This window comes from Oryctolagus cuniculus, chromosome X (genome assembly GCF_051225735.1).
Source record: "Oryctolagus cuniculus isolate XC-2025 breed Fujian yellow rabbit chromosome X, ASM5122573v1, whole genome shotgun sequence".
Classification (NCBI taxonomy): domain Eukaryota; kingdom Metazoa; phylum Chordata; class Mammalia; order Lagomorpha; family Leporidae; genus Oryctolagus; species Oryctolagus cuniculus.
In genome coordinates this window covers 77,376,769-77,399,422 of record NC_142888.1, presented here as the reverse complement: position 1 = coordinate 77,399,422, position 22,654 = coordinate 77,376,769, and the positions used below count along the sequence as shown (strand labels likewise).

General features: G+C 40.8%; 1 protein-coding gene across 10 annotated transcripts in view; it reads left to right on the top strand.

Annotated features, from left to right (window-relative positions):
- The window catches only part of PLS3 (plastin 3), a 92,232-nt gene that overhangs the window by 36,446 nt on the left and 33,132 nt on the right, over window positions 1–22,654 (top strand). For 6 of the 10 annotated variants that reach the window (XM_070066620.2, XM_051827280.3, XM_070066623.2 and 3 more), the window contains exons 2-3: window positions 11,643–11,726; window positions 14,817–14,897. In XM_070066620.2, the coding sequence (XP_069922721.1) occupies window positions 14,825–14,897 (73 nt within the window). In that variant the 5' untranslated portion in view covers window positions 11,643–11,726; window positions 14,817–14,824. The remainder of the gene's footprint in view (window positions 1–11,642; window positions 11,727–14,816; window positions 14,898–22,654) is intronic. The other 4 variants (XM_002720237.6, XM_051827279.3, XM_070066622.2 and 1 more) reach the window with 1 other exon arrangement.

Sequence of the window (22,654 nt, the reverse complement as noted above, 5' to 3'; positions counted from 1 at the left end):
CAGACACAGAGAGATCTTCCATCTGCTGGTTCCCTCCCCATATGGCCGCAACAGTTGGGGCTTGGCTGATCCGAAGCCAGGAGCTTCTTCTTGGCCTCCCACGTGGGTGCAGGGTCCCAAGTACTTTGATCATCCTCTGCTGCTTTCCCAGACCATAGCAGAGAGCTGGGATCGGAAGTGGAGCAACCAGGATTCAAACTGGTGCCTGTATGGGATGCTGGCACTGAAGGTGGCAGCTTTACCTGCTATGCCACTGCGCTGGCCCCAACTCTCTAGTTTCTAATCCTATACAACATAGTCAACATATGTAACAATTTGCCATAAGAAAATGCTGTCAGTTTTATTTGGAGTATCTGAAGGCATCCTTTGTTTAGTTTTACAATTTTCGGCTGAAATGTTAGTTACCAGAAGACCTGGGCTGAAAAAGAGTCTCAGTAAGCAAAGTCTGCTGTACACATTGAATGTTGCTTTCATAGAAGTTTGCTCTCCGCATTGACCATAGTAAGCCATTTTTAATAATGCTGACATGCTACAATGGATGAAAAGTAGAACTCTCCACTAACTCTTTCTGCTGCTTTAACTTCTCCTAAATTGTTAGCACTAGGGACCTCTAACACCTGTGAGGGAACTCAGAGTTTGACTTGACCCTCAGAGCAACAGGTCACTAATGAGAATGATGTGTCAGGCGTCTTAAACTGTCCAGTTACTCCTTTACCAAGCCTGCATGAGTTTTCTAAAAGGAAGCCAATCATACCCCAAACTACTTGCACTTTGAGAAAAATCCTGTAAGAAAAACCAATCCTAAAATCAAAAGTAACCCTAGGTGTTTGGTTATGTTTGTATTTAGACCAAGTTATTAGCACTGATACAATAGGAGTGGTTATTCGCAGTACTTAGCATTCAAGAGCATGAAATTAAGCAATGTTAGCTACGGTGACACAGAATCTTGGCCTGTATAGGAATGGATGTGTCACAAGACAAGGTAAGCATTTGAGTGCTTATTTTGAGAGTATGGTCTAAAACAGATTGTGGTCAGTGCAAGTTCTACACCAGTGTTTTGAAGAAAGAATTTTTGGAGCTCTGTATCATCTTTGCTGAACCTGCCATCTATATTCCATATGTTTCCCCCCAATTACAGTCTGGGTTATTTCAGTTCAAGGTTTCAATGAATCCCTTATGAAAACAAGTCAGTTGGCTACAGGGGCCACTGTCTACATTTTCTGGCTGCCATTCTTTTTTTTTTTTTTCTTTCTAGCCCAGCGCCACGGCTCACTAGGCTAATCCTCCGCTTGCGGCACCAGCACACCAGGTTCTAGTCCCGGTCGAGCTGCCGGATTCTGTCCCAGTTGCCCTTCTTCCAGTCCAGCTCTCTGCTGTGGCCCGGGAGTGCAGTGGAGGGTGGCCCAAGTACTTGGGCCCTGCACACGCATGGGAGACCAGGAGGAAGCACCTGGCTCCTGGCTTCAGGTCAGCGCGCGATGCACCGGCCACAGCGCGCTGGCCGCAGTGGCCATTGGAGGGTGAACCAACGGCAAAGGAAGACCTTTCTCTCTGTCTCTCTCTCTCTCATTGTCCACTCTGCCTGTCAAAAAATAAATAAATAAATAAAAAAGATTTTTTTTCTTTGAAAGGCAGGATGACAGAGAGAGAGAAAGATCTCCCATCTGCTGGTTCACACGACAAATGGCCACAATAGCCATGTCTAGTCCAGGCTGAAGCTAGGAGGCCAGAAATCCATCTGGATCTCTGTTGGGGTCTTAAGCCTGAGGCTGGCCCCTGACCAGCAGAAAACAGTACAGGCACTCCCCGAGAAGGCGAGGTAAGGTCGACGGGTCAAGCACACACCGCAGCAAGCACCTGTGAGTTCTGTCGAAGCAGGAACTACTTTATTGAGGAAGTGTACAGGCTTATAAGGCTTACAAAAGACATGCAGTAGGGGAGCCAATCAGCGAAAAGGTCATGCAGGCATGGGTGGACCATGCACAGGGGCATCTTAAGCAAAGTATAGGGATCATGCACTGTCCACGTGTCCGGAACTAAAGTGGACCTATCCCTTCCAGTGGTCTGATCTTACGTAGCTTAACCACAGCAGCCGCAGACACGCCCCTCGAACATCCGCCAGGTGCCATATTGTAATGGAGGTTTTAGGCAATGCCCAACAGATCTCCCACATGGGTGGCAAGGCCCCAAGCACTTGGACTGCCTTCCTCTGCCTTCCCAAGGAGCGTTAGCAAGAACCTGGGTTGGAAACAGAGTAGCCAGGACTTGAACTGGTGCTTGGATACGGGGCTGCTGGCATTGCAAGTGGCAACTTAACCCACTGTGTCACAACACTGGCTCCTTGGCAGCCATTCTTTTTTCTCAGTTTCATTGTTATATATGTTATTAGCTTTTAAAGTATCTTCCACTGGCTGTACCAGGCATGGGCCTTCTCGCTGCAAAGCAATGTGTAGTTTGTTTTTTCTTTTAATGTTAAGAGAATTTAATTACCTTCCTTTGCACATATTCTTTTAATTTTAGATTTGCCGCATAGTGCAATTTTGGGGGCAAAGTCACTTACCCAGCCCAATACTTGTTCCTCTCCCAATACAATTGAGAGGATGACGTTAATGGAAGCTTACAGCCTTACCTTTCACATTCTAATGTCTGTAACCACTGGATATTAGGCATGCTAATTATCAGTACCCTTGAAAGACTGTTGTCAGTTTGGAATATTTTTAAGCCATGCCTATGTATCCAGCATCAAGTAAGTTATTGTGGGAGAATGTGTAAGAAAGATGAAGTTTAGGCTCTGTTCTCCAAAAATAATCTTGAAATAAGACTTACAGAGCAAGAAATTAGACAAATTTTTGTGTGCTGTTGATGAAAGAATTGTTCTCTTTTCTTGAAGAAAATTATTCTCTTTGACCAAATTTGCAGATCAAGGTTTTGGAATGTCTGGCACATGAGCCATATTAAGACTTGCAAAATCATTTGGTCTATCCCTACCAAGGCAACTGAAGGTGGGACTCAAAATACAATAAAACTATAGCAAGCTAATTTTTAAGTTGATAATTTTCATGGTCCACCACTGGTGTTATAAATATCCAAATGGCCCTTGGCAGAAAAAAAGTTTCCCCACCCCAATTATGAAGGAGGCAGATGAACTGAATCAAGCAGGATGATGGGTGTTCCAGCCAGACTTTCCTCCATTTATGTAACTGTAGGAGGAGATCTCTAATTAAATTGCTAACTTTTGTGGCAAAAGTCTAAATTCTGTGGGAGTTGAAGAGAAAGATGAGCTGGAGGTGGAGTGACAGGGAAACATGCTTTGGGAGAGGTTGAAGCTTCTGCTGAATCCTGAAAAGTGACTAGAATTAGGAAGACAAGAAAAACAAAAAAGAAGGCATTTAAAGTGTGAGAAGTAGATAAAGAGGGAATCCTTAGTTGGAAAGAGGGAAAGAAGAGGGCAGGCTAAAACCAAAGGTGCTGATGTAGGAGTTAACAGGGTGTGTTCAGGAGGATGGTTATAATCCAAGAGCTTGCTCTGAGTGTAGCTGAAAAGTAGGCTGCTTAGGTGTGACTAGTAGATCCACTCTAGAAGATCTGAAATATCAGGCAGAGATTAGACCATCTGCTTAGGCATAAGCAATTATAGCATCGTGAAAGAGGACTGACATGACCAAATGGTGTGTGGATACTCGTTGTGGGTCATTTTGAATTCAAAGATCTTTTTGAATTCTGGGTTCAAGAATTCTGGACCTTTAAATTTTAAAAAACTTATTTTATTTGAAAGGGAGAGAGAGACAGAGCTCGATCTGATCTGCTGGTTCACTCACCAAATGCACTCAACAGCCAGGGTTGGACCAGGTCAAAGCCAGGTGCAAGATACTCAGTCTAGGTCTCTCCTTTTGGTGGAAGGGACCCAAGTACCTAAGCCATTACTGACTGCCTCCCAGGATGTGTATTTGCAGGGCATTGAAATCCACAGCCCTGCCGGGACTGGAACCCAGACACTGTGTTACGGGATGCAGGTGTCCCAAGTGATGTCTTAACTGCAGGCCCAAATGCCATCCCTCAAAGAATGCACTGTATTGGTGCTGTGGAGAATACAGCGATTAGCAGGCTGTATTTCTACTCTACTAGGTCTTGTTGAAGAAATAATGTCACTCAACAAGTTGTCATTGAGGAGACTGTCCAGCATAATGGTTGAGAGTACTGCCATGTGTCAGATAGGCCTGGATTTGACACCAGGTCTGCCTCTTTCTGACTGTATGACTTCAGACAAATTACTCAACTTCTCTAAGACTGTTCAGTGTTCTGTAAAAGTAGGAATAACAACATTACCTTGTTTGTAAAGGTTTTCTGAGAAGTAACTTACATAACATTCTAAAAAGCATGTAGCAGAGTCAATATGAAATCCTTCCTGTTAGCTGCTATAATACGTTGTAATGAAATATTATATTTTAAATATTATTCTCTGCTCTGTGCAGGCACTGTGATAGGGGATGAGAATAAGAGGATGAATGGGGTATATGCTCTCTGCCATCAAAGTGATTTGTATAACAGTATTGAATGCTAGCCTTCTGGTGACTGTGTTTTTCCAAATTTTTAAAAAAAAAAAAAGTGATACATATGGTCTGACAGTGAAACAAGATATTTAAAATTGGAGCTCTGTGATTGAAGCCAGTACTGGCTGTAATAGAAGAAAACGCCCAGTTCTGTGAGAGTACTGGGATGAGCAGCGTCTTATGTGGGTGGGGACAATCCAAAGAGCTTTTCAAGAGTAGATTGGGAGATGGGTGAAGAACGTTGGAGTGTAGAGAACACAGAGGGACAGGAATGGACATGGGGAAATAGGGGGCCTGTCTGGGGAACAGGGATTTTTAAAGTGTAGCTTTCAAGGGTGCGGTCCATGTGAGTGGGGTGACATTGGCAAAGACAGGCAGATATTAGCTCAGAACAGTTGAAGGTCTTGAGTGCTGTGCTACAAAGCTGGGACTTTATTTGCTATGGAATGTCTCCTAAGAGCTGCTCCTCAGGAAGTTAGTCATGCAAAGATTGCATTGGAAGGAGACAAGACTGCAGACAGATCAGCTACAAGGCCAGATGTGAGGTGATGAAGGAATACGATGGCAGAATCCCAGGGCTAGCACAGGAAGACTCCAGAAGGCTTCGTGATTGACTCACCCTCCCTCAGTTCCTTATGGGCCAAACTGCTGTCTTAGATTGACGTGCCTGGAAACTTCAGAAAGTAGGCAAATTGAAAACAAGACTTGGTTTGTCAGGAGAAAGAGTTGGGGGGAAATAATGTGGCGGTAAATTTAGACTTTCCCACCTCGAATTCTCTTTCCTGTCTTTCCTTCTGCCTTAATTGTGTGGACTCTTAAGTTGCAATCTGACCTTCTGCCTTAATTGTGTCTGTCACGAACCCTTAGGCGCAAAGCTGCAGCCACACTGTCTTTCTCCAGCTTCAGATATCATCTTCTCTTTGTGTCTCTGCCTAGAATACTTTTACCCCTGATGCCTATCTGAACAATTCCTGCTCAGTGCTCTAAGACAAAGTTCAAAAGTCACCTTCTCAGAAAACCTACCCTGACACCCACCACTTGGGTTATGTGACTGTAATAGCATGATAGCACTGAGCCAAAGTTCATGGAAAAGGAAAATTAGAAGATGAGTTTATTTTGGTGTAAAAATTTGTGAAATTTATGCATACAAGAGGTCCTCAAAAAGTTCATGACAAAATACATATTATGAGAACAATTATGTCAAAATTTTTTTTTGCACCAAAATACACTTCTTACTAATTCTACTTTTTCACAAACTTTTAAAAACACTTGACTTTGGTTAATTATTTGAGAGGCTCTCCAGATGCCTGGGACAGCTGGGATTGGGCCATGCTGAAGCCAGGAGCCAGGAACTCAATTCAGGTCTCCCACATGGGTGGCAAAAACCTAATCACCAGCAAGCCACTTAGCTTTGCCTCCCAGCGTCTGTACCAACTGGAAGCTGCAGAGCCAGAGATCAAACCCAGGCACGCTGATGTAAGAATGGTTACGGCATCTTAGCCACTAGGCCAAACCCCTGCTCCATACTTTTTTGAAGCATCCTCTTATTACATCCATTTTCCCATATATTTCCCCTACTAAACAGTAAGCTCTTCCAGAGAAAAGAGGATTTGGGCGTCCTAATTGTGTGTCTCTGCAGCACCCAACAGTGTCTTGTACATACTAAGCCTTCAGTTAGGATCAGTATAGTGGTGGGTATTGGGTACATTGGCCGGGACTGTGTATGTGATGTGTGCATACCGCATCGCAGTGCCTGGATTCACTCCTGATTCTACACATGCACTCTGGGAGGCTTAGTACTTGGGTCCCTGCCACCCACATAGAAGATCCAGATTGAGTTTCTGGTTTGTGGGTTCTGCCTGACTCAGCCCCAACTGTTGCAGGCATGTGGGGAGTGAATCAACATAATTGGGAGCTCTCTGTTTCTCTACCTTTCACATTAAAAAAAAGACATAATGCATTTTTAAAATAAAGATTTGGTGAATATAATAAGTAGGTGAATGTAGTAGACATTTGGAGTAAAATCTTCTGAAGTCATTAGGAAACACAGCGCTGGAGCTTGAGTAATAGAAGAGTAGGTGAGCGCTGGCGCAGAGTGTTGCCCAGCCAACTAACCTGGAGACTAGTGCTGTTGACTTTCCTAACTAGGGAGGAGGCAGGGTGGCGGTTTCTGTTGGTACAAGTGGGTATGTAAAGCGTGGGTGTTTCAAAGCACCACCTGTTTTGGATAGAGGAAGATGACAACACCTCTTTTCTGTTGACCACTCTTGAATTGTTCACATGTACCGGTGGCTACATTGCTTTTTTTTTTTTTTTTGGTAGTCATTTATAATGAAATAATGGATTTGTGTGTGTTTTTGTCCACCTTTTTTTTTTTTTTTGCTTTCTTCTTCATGAAACGAGCTTAAGTATGTGTTGCCCAATGTCTGTTTTAAGTAATCAGCTTCTCTTTCCCAATTCTATTTATCCAGCATGCCAGTGGCTGGGATAAAGTCTAACACAAATATCCCATCTTTATCCTTTACTTGCCTGTCAATTTCACTAAAAAAATATGAAGTTCATAATCAAAGTTGACCCTCCACAGAAGAGCTTCCCGGGGTGTCAGCCATGCCTCCTAAACCTGACGTGGAACTGAATGACACACACTAGCAGGTAGATTAGCCAGTGAGTCACATACCTAAGGTGAGCTGCCTTAGGAAATGAGAACAGATACCCCTCCTGCCTTCACTCAAACACCTTTCAGAATTTGAGTAATAGTTTCAGGTAGTTGTAGGTGCACCTTTCTCAGCAAAGATTTGTGTTCAGGGTTTATGTTTAGTTAAATGAGCTGGTGGAGTGGTTTCATAATTGCTGTATTGTTAGTCAAACTCTGTAATTAGGGATGACTTCATAGGCATAAGATTCTTCTATGGGTGACGCCCTGAATTCATACCCAGTTGTATACCATATTCTTTTATGAAAGCAAACAAACAAACAAGGTTCTGTTTGCTTTTCTGTTACTCCCTTAGTTGAACAATCTGTTTTCCCAGGGTCTCCGAAGTTCAGGAAGAGAGGCCTTGCTTTTTGTCCTGCTTCTATCCCTTTCCGGAGGAGGCAGGCACAGGAGCTAGGGAGGAGACAGAATCCGGGACAGATCAAAGTGATTTCAGGAGGCAAGAAGTCAGGAAAATGGAGAGATCCTGGGAGGTTTTGTTTATATTTCATTTGCTGAATTTAAATGCAGGGAACATATATTTCTCTTTCTTTCAATATTAGTTTTCTCTCTCATATGTCATGTAAAGGAAGTTCAATTTTATGGAAAGAGAGTCTGGAGAAAAGATATATTTCAAAGTCAACCTTTATTTTATTTTAAACTCTTAACCTTTTATTTTACATTGCTTATGGAAAAATGTGCAAATTCACAATGTGATAATATTGATAAGCTATTAGTTGTTTTGGAAAATGGTCCTGAAATATTTAAAGTAAAATTTGTATTATTACTTTTGAATATCAGCCATCTGTCTTTCATGCTGTATTTAGAAACTGTGTTTAGAAACTGGTCTTATGAAAGAGCCAAATTAAGTTGTGGATTAAAAAGTGGCTGACAGGTTTCTTTAGGCCCATCCTTCTTAAATTACCTTGACTAAAGGCTTATAATTTTTGTATATGAGGGAGACTATTATGTTCTGTAGTCAATAATTATAGGAGAGATGAGATAACTTTTCATGTACCCCATTTAAAAGACTCTTACTAGGACTAATGCCTAGTGTTTATATGGCCTCTCACAATTACTTAGGCAGTCATTTGTTGACCTTTTTCTTTCATTAAGGATTTGAAGGTGCCATATAATCCTTTATAGTGTGCCTTCACATATGCCATCTTAGTCTTCATGAGGAACCTAGGGAAGGAGCCATTATTATACTGCTGTTTTCAAAGGAAGAACCAGGCTTATGGAGATTAAATGAACTGGTTTGTGAACCCACTGCTAGGAAATAGCAGAACCAGGACACAAATGGATGGCTTCTGATTCTGTGACTCACAATCTATCCATTAGAACATACTCCATTCTTGGGGAAGGAACAACACCCTTGGTTTAAGTACTCCGGATTAAATGAAGTGTCGGGGGGGGGGGCAGTAATGATGTCAAATTTTCTGTTTTGCTGCCTGAGTCCAGAATCTGGTATGGTTTATTTGCTTTGAGAGAAAAAGGCCATATATGAATGCCCTATGAAGAAGAATAGAGCCTCTAGTATTCAAATTTGTTAAGATTTTAATTTTTAAAAATCTTCAGTCATTTCTAAGTTTATCTAATGTGATGTTTTCTGCCAAGATAGGCTTAATTCCTTGATTTCCTTAAAATATACTATCAAGAACCATTTTTTTATTCATAGCAGGAAAAATCTTCATTAAACAACCTATTTTAAACTTCAGATTGAGGCCAGCTTTGTGGCACAGTGGAATAAGCCACAGCTTGAAACTCCAGCATGCCATGTTGGATTGCCAGTTCAAGCCCCTCCCATGTTGGAGTGCCAGTTGAACTTCCAGCTACTCCACTTCTGATCTAGCTTCCTGCTAATGCATACCCTGGGAGACAGCAAGTGCTTGGGCCCCTGCCACCCACCCATTTGGGAGACCAGATGGAGTTTCTGGATCCTGTCTTTGGCCTAGTCCAGTCACTCTGCCTTTCAAAAAATGAGTGAATAAATCTTTTTTAAAGAGCTTCAACTGGCAAATTTAAGAATTGTAATTTTTATCAATTAGAGCATATGTTGTGAGCCTTTTAAATGTGACTATACTTTTTACTTTGACCTTCAGTACTTCAGAGGAGTGTTTCTATATTTACTTTAAAATAACTCTCTCTCTCTCTGACCGAAGTTTTCTTGGAAATGTTTTGGAGATGTGTGCATGTTCCTGTTCTTTTTTTTTTTTTAATTATTTGTGTGTCAGAGAGAGAGAGAGAGAGAGAGAGAGAGAAAGGCCATCTATTGGTTCACTCCTCAAATGCCCACAATGGCTGGGGCTAGATCAGGCCAAAGCCTGAAGACAGGAACTCACTCCAGGTTTCCCACATGGATGGAAGGAACTCAATCACTTGAATCATCGCCACTGCCTCCAAGGGTCTGCATCAGAAGGAAGCTGGAATCAGGAGCCAGAGGCAAGTATCTACACCCGGGCACTCTGATATAGAATGCTGGCATCCTAACCGGTGGTTTAATTACTGTACCAAACCCCTGCCACCAATTCTTCTTTTCACTCTTATTTAGGAGTGCCTCTTTTTTTTTTTTTTTTTTTTTTTTTTTTTTTTTTTTTTTTTTGACAGGCAGAGTGGACAGTGAGAGAGAGAGACAGAGAGAAAGGTCTTCCTTTGCCGTTGGTTCACCCTCCAATGGCCGCCACGGCCGGTGTGCTGTGGCCGGCGCACCGCGCTGATCCGAAGGCAGGAGCCAGGTACTTATCCTGGTCTCCCATGAGGTGCAGGGCCCAAGTACTTGGGCCATCCTCCACTGCACTCCCTGGCCACAGCAGAGAGCTGGCCTGGAAGAGGGGCAACCGGGACAGAATCTGGTGCCCTGACCGGGACTAGAACCCGGTGTGCCAGCGCCGCTAGGAGGAGGATTAGCTTAGTGAGCCGTGCGGCACCGGCCACGGCCAGGAGTGCCTCTTAATGTCTCCTGTAGATGGAAAATCTGAGGTATAGATGTAAAAGAAATCACTCTAGGCCTTTATTAAGATAAGCAAACAGGAATAAGAAACCAGAAAACTTAAAAAGCTCATGGAAAATAAGTTTTTGGGTAGAAACATTTTTTTGAAATCCTTAAATATGAGAAGTTGTCAGAAAGTCTATGGAAAATGCATATTATTAAAAATGTGTGTGTGCATGTGTAATATGTTGGATTAATTTTTTTAGAGTAAAGTGGTACCTTAAAATAATTTCTGTGATTTCTAAGCATTTCCTAATTTTGTCCAAGGAACATCCTGAGATGGAATTACTAATCCTTAAAGTTTCCACAGACTTTTTTTCCTTCTAACAACTGGGCATTTGTACCTTTTATTGTAGCCACTAATTTACTTTGTGTTGTTTTGTAATTATTTACAGATTTGCCTCTCCAGTTATAAATAACTTGAGGGCAGGAAGTAGGCATATAACAGATACCTAAAATATTGGTGGCATTTCAGGAGGAGAGAGGTAGGGGGAAGGCATGAGGGGGAAGGCAGTAGAGAAGAGGTGGAGATTTCTACCCTATTCAGCACTGTGCCTGCAGAGGGGACATTGGGAAAGGAGAGTTTCATGAGAAACCACCTGGGCAACAGGGAGAAGAGGGTGGGGGGAGGGTTATTATGTCCAGAGCCATCATTTCTGATTTTAGTTTTTGTGTAGACATGATGTGGCAGTACTGGTTGAGCATCCCAAATCCAAAAGTCCTCCGAAATACTCCAAAATCCGAAACTTTTTGAGTGGTGATATAATGCCAAGGAGTGGAAAATTCCACACCTAACTTCATGTGAAGTATCACACTCAGAAAGCAGGTACACCAAGAATGCTGTGTAAAATTACCTTCAGGCCATGTGTGTCAGGTGCAAATGAAACTTAAATGGCTTTCAGGTTTAGCCTTCGGGCCTGTCTTCGAGGTATCTCACGCTTATGTAATATTCCAAAATGCAAACAAAAATTTCAAAATCTGAGACACTTGTGATCCCAAGCATTTAGGATAAGGGGCATTCAACCTGTTTGGAAATAAACTCAGTTGTGTGTTGAGTTTTTTGAGTGTGTGTGTGTGTGTGTGTGTGAAAAACCTTTCGAGGTCACCTGTTTAAGATTTTTCTCACTTTCAAACATTCTATAATATTGTTCCACATGGTATAATTCATGGAGATGGGAAATAATTGTGTACTGAGAACATGAGTGCTTGATATATGTATAAAGAAAATTGGAATTAATCCTGTCTAGTGTTTCCGCATTCAGCAGTGTTGAATATCCTACTAGTGAAATATAGATTACTTTTAGAATTACTCTTCTTAGGTTGTAGCTTAATTACGAAATTTTACTTTTTATTCTTAATCTTTAAAATGATGAACTTCATATCTAACTGGAGATGTTTCTTTGCCTCATAGATCCTGAGAGCACTCTGAAGGAGTTTTTAACCCAGCCTATCTTCTGTAACTTTGTCCATCTTTACTGGCTTTTTAATATTATAGGTAAGAAGAGCTTCTGAAGGGACAAGTTCTGTTGGTTTTTTTACAGTCTAGGTTTATTTAGTTTTTAAAATGCCAGTACTATATGGGTGTGGCATTATGGTGAAAGCTAGTAATGTTGTATGGTCATTTTAAAACATCCCTAGGATTTGAGAAATCTGAGTTGAAATTGCAGTTCCAAGGTCCTGCTGGACCCTACGTCATCTAATAAGAAAAAGGGAGGGCGGACATTTGGCACAGTGACTAATCGCCACTTGGGACAATCACATCCCATAAATAGAGTGCTTGGGCTCAGGTCCCAGTTGCCCTCCTGACACCAGCTTCCTGCTAATGAGTATGGTAGGAGGCAGTAGGTGATGGATCAAGTACTTGGGCCCCTGCCACCCACGCAGGAGACCTGGATTGAGGTTTGGGCTTCTGACTTTGGCCTTGCTCAACCCTGGCTGTTACCACCATTCAGGGAGTGAACCAGCAGATAGAATGTTTCTCTCTCTTTCTCTCTCTGCCTTTCGAATAAATAAAAATAAAAGATTCTTGGGGCCGGTGCTGTGGGGCAGCAGGTTAAAGCCCTGGCCTGAAGCGCTGGCATCCCATATGGGCATCATTTCTAGTCCCAGCTGCTCCTCTTCCAATCCAGCTCTCTGCTATGGCCTGGGAAAGTAGTACAAGATGGCCCAAGTCCTTGGGCCCCTGCACCCATGTGGGAGACCAAAGGAAGCTCCTGGCTCCTGGTTTTGGATCAGCTCAGCTCTGGCCATTGTGGCCATCTGAGGAGTGAACCAGCAGATGGAAGACTTCTCTGTCTCTCTTTGTAACTCTGTCTTTCAAATAAATAAAATAAGTCTTTAAAAAAATAAATAAGTGATTAGTTTTACAAATAATATTTATATCATAGGATAGTTATAAGAGTTTGGAGGATTAAAATGCATATGAATGTATTTAATGTGGTTTAGGACACATAATTGTTGAATGAATGAAATTGATTGAGTGCCTTACTATGTGCCTGGGATTGTGATAAATTCTAGAAGTAACAGTGCTGAATAAAAGAGCAATGTGGCCCAGCTCTGCTATGAATCCCCATCACATATCCCCTTGACCCCACTTCTCTGTATGAGTATTATGCTCATTGGCAAAAAGATGAGTTGGTAAGTATTTTGTTGCCTTTTAAAAAATTGTCTAAAATGATACATATAAGTTCTCAAAATTTTATGGTTTATGAAAGTCAACAAAGAAAACAAAAAGAAACTTAACATATAAGATACATTTTTGGAAAGGCAACACATTTGTGGCAGTGATTCTATAAATGTTCGGAAAAGAGTGCAGATTGGTGCCGCCTCACATGGCGCACCACAATGTTAGGAAAAGAGGTGGAGAACAGAGATGAGGCAGGGTATGAATCTATAGCCAGACCAAATTTATTCAGAGAAAATAAATCTGCAGAGGTGGGAGACCAACTGCCAGCGTGCACAGATTGGCTATGTGGCAGAGAGCCCCAACCCCAGGGGCTGGGCCTTTTTATATCTTAGGTGGGCTAGGGACTGGGGGTCAGGGTAGGGGACAGCAAGCAGAGGTGAATTTCTCCATACTGGTCTTTCAAGTGGCCTCCGAACCTGGGGAAGAATGCGGGGGAGGGGTGTAAAGACAATAGGATGTGAGACCGAATTGACATTGAGGGACAAGGAATAAATTCTGACACGTATCTTTTGGGCAATGAGCAAGAATGGCTGAGGCTTATGTCTTTGTTCCATCAACAATGGCGTTATGTATGTGTCCAGATCTTCATAGATGTACAACCCCAAGAATGAAGACTAATGTACACTAGGGGCTATAGGTTATGATGACATGTCAGTAGTCTAGGATCATCAGTTACAACAAATGGACCACTGTGGTGGGAGACCTTGTGGTGGGGAAGGCAATGCATTTGGGGGGTATAAGAGATATATGGGAACTCTCTATACTTTCTGCGTAATTTTGCTGTAAACCTAAAGCTGCTCTAAAATTAATTCTGTTTAAAAAATAAGAGGGTTAAAAAAAAGCCAAAAAAAGATACCATATAGTCATTTTATCTTACTTTGTCCACAAATTATTAATAAGTTTGTATTTGAACATTATCCACTGTGACACAGACTTCCTTTATTGCAAGACTTGGCAAAGTTTTTCTGTAAAGGTTTAGATTGTCAATATTATATGCTAAGAGGTAAAATCAAGAATATTCTATATTACCAATATCAATAATATATTATTTTTACAAATTTTATAGGTAAATTTATAAAATATAATTCAGAACAATGTTAACTTCTGAAATAGAGGTCTGATAGAGTTCTTTATTTTTTTCTATGATAACATTTTACTTGATTGAGGTTCAGATGTACTATTCTCAATCATCAAAATTGACCCTAAAATGTCTTCGGTAAAAACCATATTTAGTTTGAGGATCATACAAAAAACACATAGTGATCCAGATATTGCCTATGGGCCTAGTCTACCAAGCTCTGCTCTACTGGTTAAACAGATTAAACAGGGACAAATTGGAAAGGGTACAAATAATTATGTGCATAAGAATGTGTGTATTAGCACACACTTGTGTGATTTGTCTTTCAAAACTAAATTTATTTCTTTTTGTCTATTCCTCTTCTCCTTCCTTTAACAGGAGTGATTGGTAAGTGTCAGTATGCTACTTGAAAATTAGTATTTCCACAGAGAATGATTTGCAAGTGACTTTGTGGAAAAATATTTTACATGCATCATTGGTCACGTAATTCTGACCTTCAGCTTTGACACATATAACCAAAAATTCCTGTGATGTATCTATTTCCTGTCATTGTTGGGTACCTTGGCCCTTCCTTATGCTCTTTGAACACAATTTAAGGTTTTGTCCTCAAAAGGAAGGTTTGGAAATATTTTTCCTGGTTAACTTTTAGTAAATGATGATTTCCATTTTTTGTATTGCAGCTGTAGGTGCAGATATGGTTTACCTATGCATATTGTTTTAGCAGTTACAATTCTGGTTAAATTAGCACTGAGCACATAGCAAGAGGGTTATATAATCATCACAATTTTTTTAAGTTTGAAATCTTGGCAATTTCTCTTTAGATCTTTAAATGGATGAGATGGCTACCACTCAGATTTCCAAAGATGAGCTTGATGAACTTAAAGAGGCCTTTGCAAAAGTTGGTGAGTATTTTTTGTCATACAGTTACAGTAGAACAATCTTTATTTGGTCCCCCTCAAAATTATTTATCTACAAAATGGTTCATCATGAACATTCGGGCAGAATAGTTAAAATAGATAAGGATAAAGTTTTGGAAGGTATACTTAAAATTGTTTTATTTTGGGGGTGGGCATTGTGGTGGTGCAGCAAATTCAGCTGCCGCTTGGTATGTCTGCATCCCATCCCGTATCAGAGTGCCAGTTGCTCTGTTTCCCATCTAGCTTCCTGCTAATGCATCCTAGGGGGCAGCAAATGATGGCCCAAGTACTTGGATCTGCCAACCATGTGGGAGACCCTGATGGAGTTCTTGGTTCAGCTTTGTCTTTTGAGGGCATCTGGGGAGTGAACCAATGAATGGAAGATCTCTGTCTCTCTCTCTCCCTCCCTCTCTCCCTTTCCCTCTCTTCCATCCTCCCTCCTACTCTCCCCTGTCCTCTCCCTCCCCCTCCCTCCCCTGTCACTCTGCATTTCAAATACATGAAAAAGTAAATAAGCATTTTAAAAACTTTCATTATTTCTAATTATATCTAGTATTGAATATGGGTAAGGGTTTTTAACCTAGGTTCCCAGTCATTAATTGAGGGCTACTGTAGCTCCTGAAAATTTTATGACAGATTTTGTTGTGTTATTATTATTGTATTTTATGTATCATATTTTTTCTGAAGAGAGAATTTGGAATGTTCACAATTCTCAGAGATATGTGAACCCTTGAAAACATTAGATATTGGGGGTGGTGTTATAGTGCAGACTTAAGCCACCACCTGCAATGTTGACATCCCATAAGGGTGCTGGTTCAAGTCCTAGCTGCTCCACTTCCCATCCAGCTCCTTACTAATGTACCTAGGAAAACAGAGGAGGATGGCCCAAGCTTCTACCCATGTAGGAGACCTAGATAGAGTTCTAGGCTCCCAGCTTTGATATGGCTCAGCCCTGGCCATTATGCCCATTTGAGGAGTGAACCAGCAAATGGAAGCTCTCTCTTTGTCTCTCCCTCCCTCCCTCCCTCCCTGTCTTTCTCTCTCTCTCTCTCTCTCTCTCTCTCTCTCTCGGTGTGTGTGTATGTGTGTGTGTGTGTGTGTTCCTCTCTCTAACTCTGCCTTTCAGGTGAATAAAGTAAATCTTTAAAACAAAAAGAAAATATCAAATGCCATTTTGCCCTTTCCTTATTAGCTTGGCCGTTTTTTCCTAAGATTTATTTATTTATATGAAAGTGAGAGAGAGAGAATATTAGTTCAGTCTTCCATCCACTGATTCACTCCTCAGATGGCTACAACAAGCAGGGCTGGGCCAGGCCAAAGCCAGGAGCCTACTAGTAGCTCTATCCAGGTCTCCCACATGGGTGCAGGGGCCCAAGCACTTGGACCATCTCCTGCTGCTTTCAAAGGCCATTAACAGGGAGCTGGATCAGAAGTGGAGCAGCCAGGACACGAACTGGCACCCATACGGGGTGCTAGCATTGCAGGAACTGGCCTATTAGGTCTCATTGCAGCCTTGTCCTGTATCTTCTGTGCCTTTGGATAATGCAACTTTTTCTTCCTTTTCACATTAAATAATAATATCAGTAGAAGATGAGAAGTCATATGAAATTGCAGAACACATCTTAGAACAGAGCAACTATGCAAGCAGTATTTGGTATTTACATTCCAAATTTCAGTGCTTGGGTCAAGTCTGTGGAAGCTAATGAGAAAACAGGTTAAGAACTGACTGTAAGTGTATACTCCAGTGAGTCCACATGTGCTGAGAGAGGTGGAGACTATTGCTCTTTGATATCCCCTAAAGGATATAAAGTTAGATCATGATTTGTTATTTCAATAAGAATTTACACTTAGACTGGTATTACAAATCCCTTTAGTGAAAAGTGAGGAAGTGTACATCACTATTCCCATATGTTTATGATGTCCATTTTCTTTTTTTGCTTTTTCTAAAGACTTACTCTATTGTTTATTTGAAAGCCAGACCCACAGAGAGAGGTCTTCCACCCACTGACTCACTCCCCAAACAGCCGCAACGGCTAGAGCTGAGCCGATCCGAAGCCAGGGGCCAGGAGCTTCCTCAGGGTCTCCCATGTGAGTGCAGGGGCCCAAAGACTTGGGCCATCCTCCACTGCCTTCCCAGGCGCATCAGCAAGGAGCTGGATGCAAAGTGGAGCAACTGGGACTTGAACTGGTGCCCACATGGGAATGCTGGCATTGTGGGCTGGGACCCCGACCTGCTGCACCACAGTTCCGGCCCCATGATGGCCAATTTCTATAAGACATACCTTAGGAGGAATGATTGTTCATAATCAGAATGCTAATGAGAAAAAACTGAGAAGTCCTGAATCTAGCACAACTTTGTGTGTGTGTTTAAAAAGCAGTAAATTAACTTGCCACGCGTACCACTTACTGTAAGAAGAGTATCACATGCTCTGATAATGAAAAACAACAAGTGAGTCTGTGGCTGCAAGAGATTTTTGGCTTTGTTTTTAATCTCTCTGTTTTCCTCTGTCTCATTATTCTACAGAAATGGTCTTATAATTGTTTGAGGAACGCATTTCCTTTGAGCTTCCTGTTTTATTTATATTCATCTTTCTATGATGAAGGTAGCTTAATTTTATGCTTCCTTATGAATAGAGTGTTAGGGTAAGCACTGTGCCTAACTAATGTTATTATTCTGTAGTCCAGAGCCTCACTTCCTCAAATCAGTGTTAGTTATTAAGATACAGTCATTGTCCTCATATGTGGCATCTTGCAAATATTTTGGTGCAGTGTTTCTGAAAAATTAAAGCAAACTCAGATATTGCCAGCTTGATAGGACATGAAATACTTTTTCCAGTAAAAGAACTTAATTCCTCCTTAAAAGCTTGATGATGGGGCCCATTGTTGTGGCATAATGGATTAAGTCACTTCCTGTGACGCTGACATCCCATATGGGCTCCACTTCCAATCCAGCTCCCTGCTAATGCACCTGTGAAAGCAGCAGAGATGGTCCAAGTGCTTGGGTCCCTGCACCCATGTGGGAGACCTGGATAGAGCTACTGGCTCCTGGCTTTGGCCTTGCCCAGCCCCGGCCATTGCAGCCACTTGGGAAGTGAACCAGTGGATGGAAGACTGACTCTGTCTCTGTCTCTGTCTCTGTCTCTGTCTCTGTCACTCTGCCTTTCAAATAGAAAACAAATCTTTTTTTAAAAAAAAAAAAAAGCTTAATGATATAAAGAGTGTTGACCAGTTATCTCCATGGAGGAAACAGTTAAAATATAATTGAAGGATCAATTAGAGGTTTGACTGCAAGAAAAGGTCATTGTAAAACTATTGTTTAAGGACATTAGGGTACACAGCTCCCAAAGCAGGCAATTGGAAGCATGCATTTTATTGAAATCCTTATCACGCATATGTTCCTAAGATATGCAGACTCTTATTGTATATGCTGTAAATCTGAATTCTGGAGTCCAAGCTTTCTGTCTGTGCCAAGTATTATTTCTTTTATATTCCCTTTCAGTAGCTAGCACAGTGCTGCACATATGTTAGGTCCTCGATAAATATTTAATTGATTGAATCTCAAGGAACTATACACAATCTTTTGATGTACTGTTATTATGTCATTATCAGCTATATATTCAAAGGGCCTTTATTATGAAGATTTTCATTAAAGTGGAATTTATTGTTAAAGGTTTTGGCCATTACACTGTAGCACGTAAAAGTTATATATATTTTTTGAGCATAATAAAGGCTTGTGTTTAGTCTTTTAGAAACTCATTAAAAGGCCCAGCTGAATCTTTTGATTTTCCATATAAAACTCTTTGTAGTTTTTTTAGTTGTCGTGAGTTATAGAGCCCTTGGGCAACTGTCAAATGTGTTATGGACATTTTTTCCCTTTGGGGAAGCTTTGTTTTAAAAACAGGCTCTATAACTTGTTTTCTTGTCATGGACAATTGTTTCCTATTTTTGAGGGTGGAGAGAGAGAGTACGGAGAACTACTTTGTGTCAGTTCAATTGTGACAAAATATGGAAATCATTATATGATTTTCCCCATCTATTAGCAATAATAGCCTTGATTATCTCCTTAGAAATCCAGCAAAAATCATAGTGTGTGGAGAAAATCTGTGTAATTACCACTAATCACAGGTTTTGTTCAATCAATTAATAAGGCTTTGAAACTCTCCTTACTAGCAATAAATTGAGTATTAGGATTTAAAGTCCTCCTTTCACTAATTTTTCTGCACCTGCTTAGTTTTAAGCTCCAATCCCATGTAATTATTTTAATTTTCTCAACAATTATTTCCAATATTTCCCGCTGGGATAACAAAAAACTTTCTCTCTCATTTTTTTCTTCATAATGTTTATGTTTTAACTTAAATGCTGCAAAACTGCGTAACTTCTTTCTAAAGAACAAATAAAGCTTTCAGACCACTTGGAAAATAAACATTTTACAAGCTAGAAAATGACTTGTACATTCTAAGACTTTACTCTTGCTATGGAAGTTAAAAGTCATTTGGCTGATAATTTACCATACTGACAAATTCATGTCATGTAAATCTTTTTCGGTTTGTTTTAGTCCTACAAATGCTCACTTTTAAATTTGACTTTTTTCTCTCCTCAGCATTTTCTGCTGAACTTTTTTTAAACGTAAATTCAGCACTTTCACAATAAAAGAATAATGGGGTTTCTTTAGATGGCTAGGAATAGTGTGGGTGTATTCCTATGAGGTTACCCACCAGACTAAGCCAAAATTTTTTGGTTGTGGTGCTCGTAGCGGTACCAGATTTCTCTCATCCCAGGAAGTTGAGTTGTTTCCAATTACTTGATATTCTCTGGAATATAAAAACCACATCGGGATGATGCCACAAAAAACATGGTGGTTTAGTTTAATTTACTTTTATTATTCAGTAAAGCTCTACCAGTACATATTTGATTAATTGTGCCTTAAAAATAAAAACTATAGCCCAACTTAAACTAAACTAACCAGTGTTCTTTCACTGTCCCATGTGGTTAATTATCTATGCAATATTAGAAGCGGAGGTCTTTGACTAGTCTGAAAGTCATGCTTTGATGGTAGAGAAGGTACTAGAAGTTTACATGGGTGGGTGTAAGAGCTCACACGTGTGTGAGAACACTCATGATAGTATGTATGCAGGTACATTTAAAGTGAGAAAACGACAGCAAATAAAGTGATGGCCAAACTGCAGGGAATTTTGAGTCAGAAAAAGATTGAGACTCTACATTTTTGATTGCCTGGTCTCAGCCCTCTGACCTTGTACAGTCCCCAGCTGGACTTGACTCTCCCTTTGGGAACCCACCACTATTAGGATGAACTTTATTGCCTCAAGAGTCTACCCTTAGCTGGGATTCATTAAACTGCCTCTCTTGTATTTGCTAGAGTGAGCTACCTCAAAAGGTAGAGGCTGGGAGAGGCAATCCCCACGTTTAGCTAAGCATCTGGAGTTGTTTAGCAGCTGCCTTTTTGAAAGTTTTAAAGCCTAATGAAAGCTTGACTTTACTGCTTAGATCTTAGAATGGAATACAGTTGAAATTCTTTTGCACAAGTCTTTTGGCTGAGTCTTTTAAATCAATATTTTGTGAACTTTCATGGGCATGAGACACACACACACACACACACACACACAGAATCCGTTTATTGTTAAGACACATAGATTCCTTTTGTCGTTTCCTTAGTGCAAAAAATGTAGAGACTATACTGGTCAAACTCAGCTGAGTCTTTAAACCCAGATTTTCTGAAAGGATATGCATCTGCACTTGATTGGTTTTGTTCCTAAATCCTAATGAGCACTGTCCCGAGTGAGTTAATGAAGAGGTCGCATATGTGTTGCAGATGAGGGCACGCGATATGCAACCTCTTTGTAAAGAAAGACACCAGATTCAGACTGTCAAGGATGGTTAAAGCAACACACACACACACACACACACACACACACACAAAACCTAAGGAGTTAAAGGAAATCCCAGTCTGTCTTATTGCCAGATTTATAAGACAAAGTAGCACCCCAAAAGATGCGTTTGAAGTGATGGATTGCACCACATACCACCTGGACAAGAGCAGTGTAAAACAGCAGCTAAAATCAAAACCACTTGAATTCTGGCTCAGCTTTCTCCAGACAAGCACTTAAAATAGCTTAAATAACAGGATGCAAGGGGAGGGAAAACATTTCCTTTTAAGGATATGCATTCTTGGTGTGATTCAAACTTCTGCAGGAACATGGCTGTATAATAAGTTTGTTTACTTTGAGGTTACGTGGGGGAGGGTGTTGAAGAAGTTGACTGGCATTTCAAATAATACTTGGTAAAAGAGAATAATGAGGTTTCCTTTCAAACAAAATGCAGATGTGAACCTACATGTGTCATCCAAGAGAGAAAGAGAAAAGTCCTGGTAACACTTGGTTCTTTTCCGAGGAATTCAGTAGCCAGTATGAAAGATGATCCTGTCTGGTGCAGCATTGGGAAAGTTAGTGATTTGATTTGAGAGTATAGTGATTGTTTTTTCCTTTAAAAAAAGAAAAGAAACACTTGGTCAATTTATTGAAGCTTAGCTTTTTACCTTCTGTTGGGTCTTTGTTCAGTGGTTCAGTGCAGTTTCTTTTTTTTTTTTTTTTTTCCTGCTGCTTGTTAACATCTCCCCATACTGACCATGTTTTCTAAATGCAAGAGTGGAGACATGTGAGGGCAGAAACAGAGACTGCTTTGGATAATATAGGCCGTATGATAATTCATATCTACTTCATGATCTGGCTACAAACAGAAGACTCCTCAAAATGCAGAGACATTGCTACCCCCATGCCAATGTGCCCTTTATGAAGAAGGGGCAAATGAGCCAGAAAGGGGACCCCAGAATATTGGCAGGCTTAATGAGAAAATAAAAACTGCCATCCTGCCTGCTGGCTGCGATTTTATTTTCCAGTTGTTAAAACTGCTTTCAATCTTGGTCTGTGTTATTTGGGTCAGATGATTAGTAAATTCTCATGTTTATGTCAAAACTCAAAATAGGAAAAGTTCACCATCAAACATAGCTTTGAACTCCTGGTTCATAATGTCATTGATGAGATGGCCCCTGTGTAAAATGCTTTTATGCTACTTCATTTTCTGGTTTTCAAAGCAGTTTAGATCCCTGAGACTGCTTAAGGATTTTTTTGGTGGTGGTGGGGGAGTGTCTAGGGGTTGGAGATAAAATTAGCATAAAACGCTTTAAAAATGATTACACGCTATTTTGTCATCCAAGTACTTTACCAGCTGGGAGATTTTGCAAAATTAATTGCTAGCCGCCTTTTTTTTTTGGGCATCCTCTGCCTTCTTATTGAAATTGAAATTGTTTTCTTTAAAATATATGGTTTAAGGATCTCTGAGAGAGGCTTGATGGAATTTACCAGTAATAACACTAAAATGCCTGTGATCACGAGATAAGCTGGATTAACATCTGCTGATAAAATATAGCAGAATATGTAAAATTTTTCAAGGATGACACATATTCTTTTCATCTCAAGAAAGATAAAGGATATATATGCCACATGACTTGAATTTTTACAAGAATTTGGAAGCTGTGGTTTCAAGTAAGACCCCAGGGCGGGGGGGGGGGGGGTTCTATCTGATTAATTTCTGTATCTTTGGTATGTAGCACGGTGCCTGCACCACGTAGGTTCCCAGTTTGCTCTGGAGGCAACTTGAACTAACCAAGTGCACATGGTATTTCTTAATAAAGCCAACGCAGGTTTCTACATTTGGAGGAAGACAGA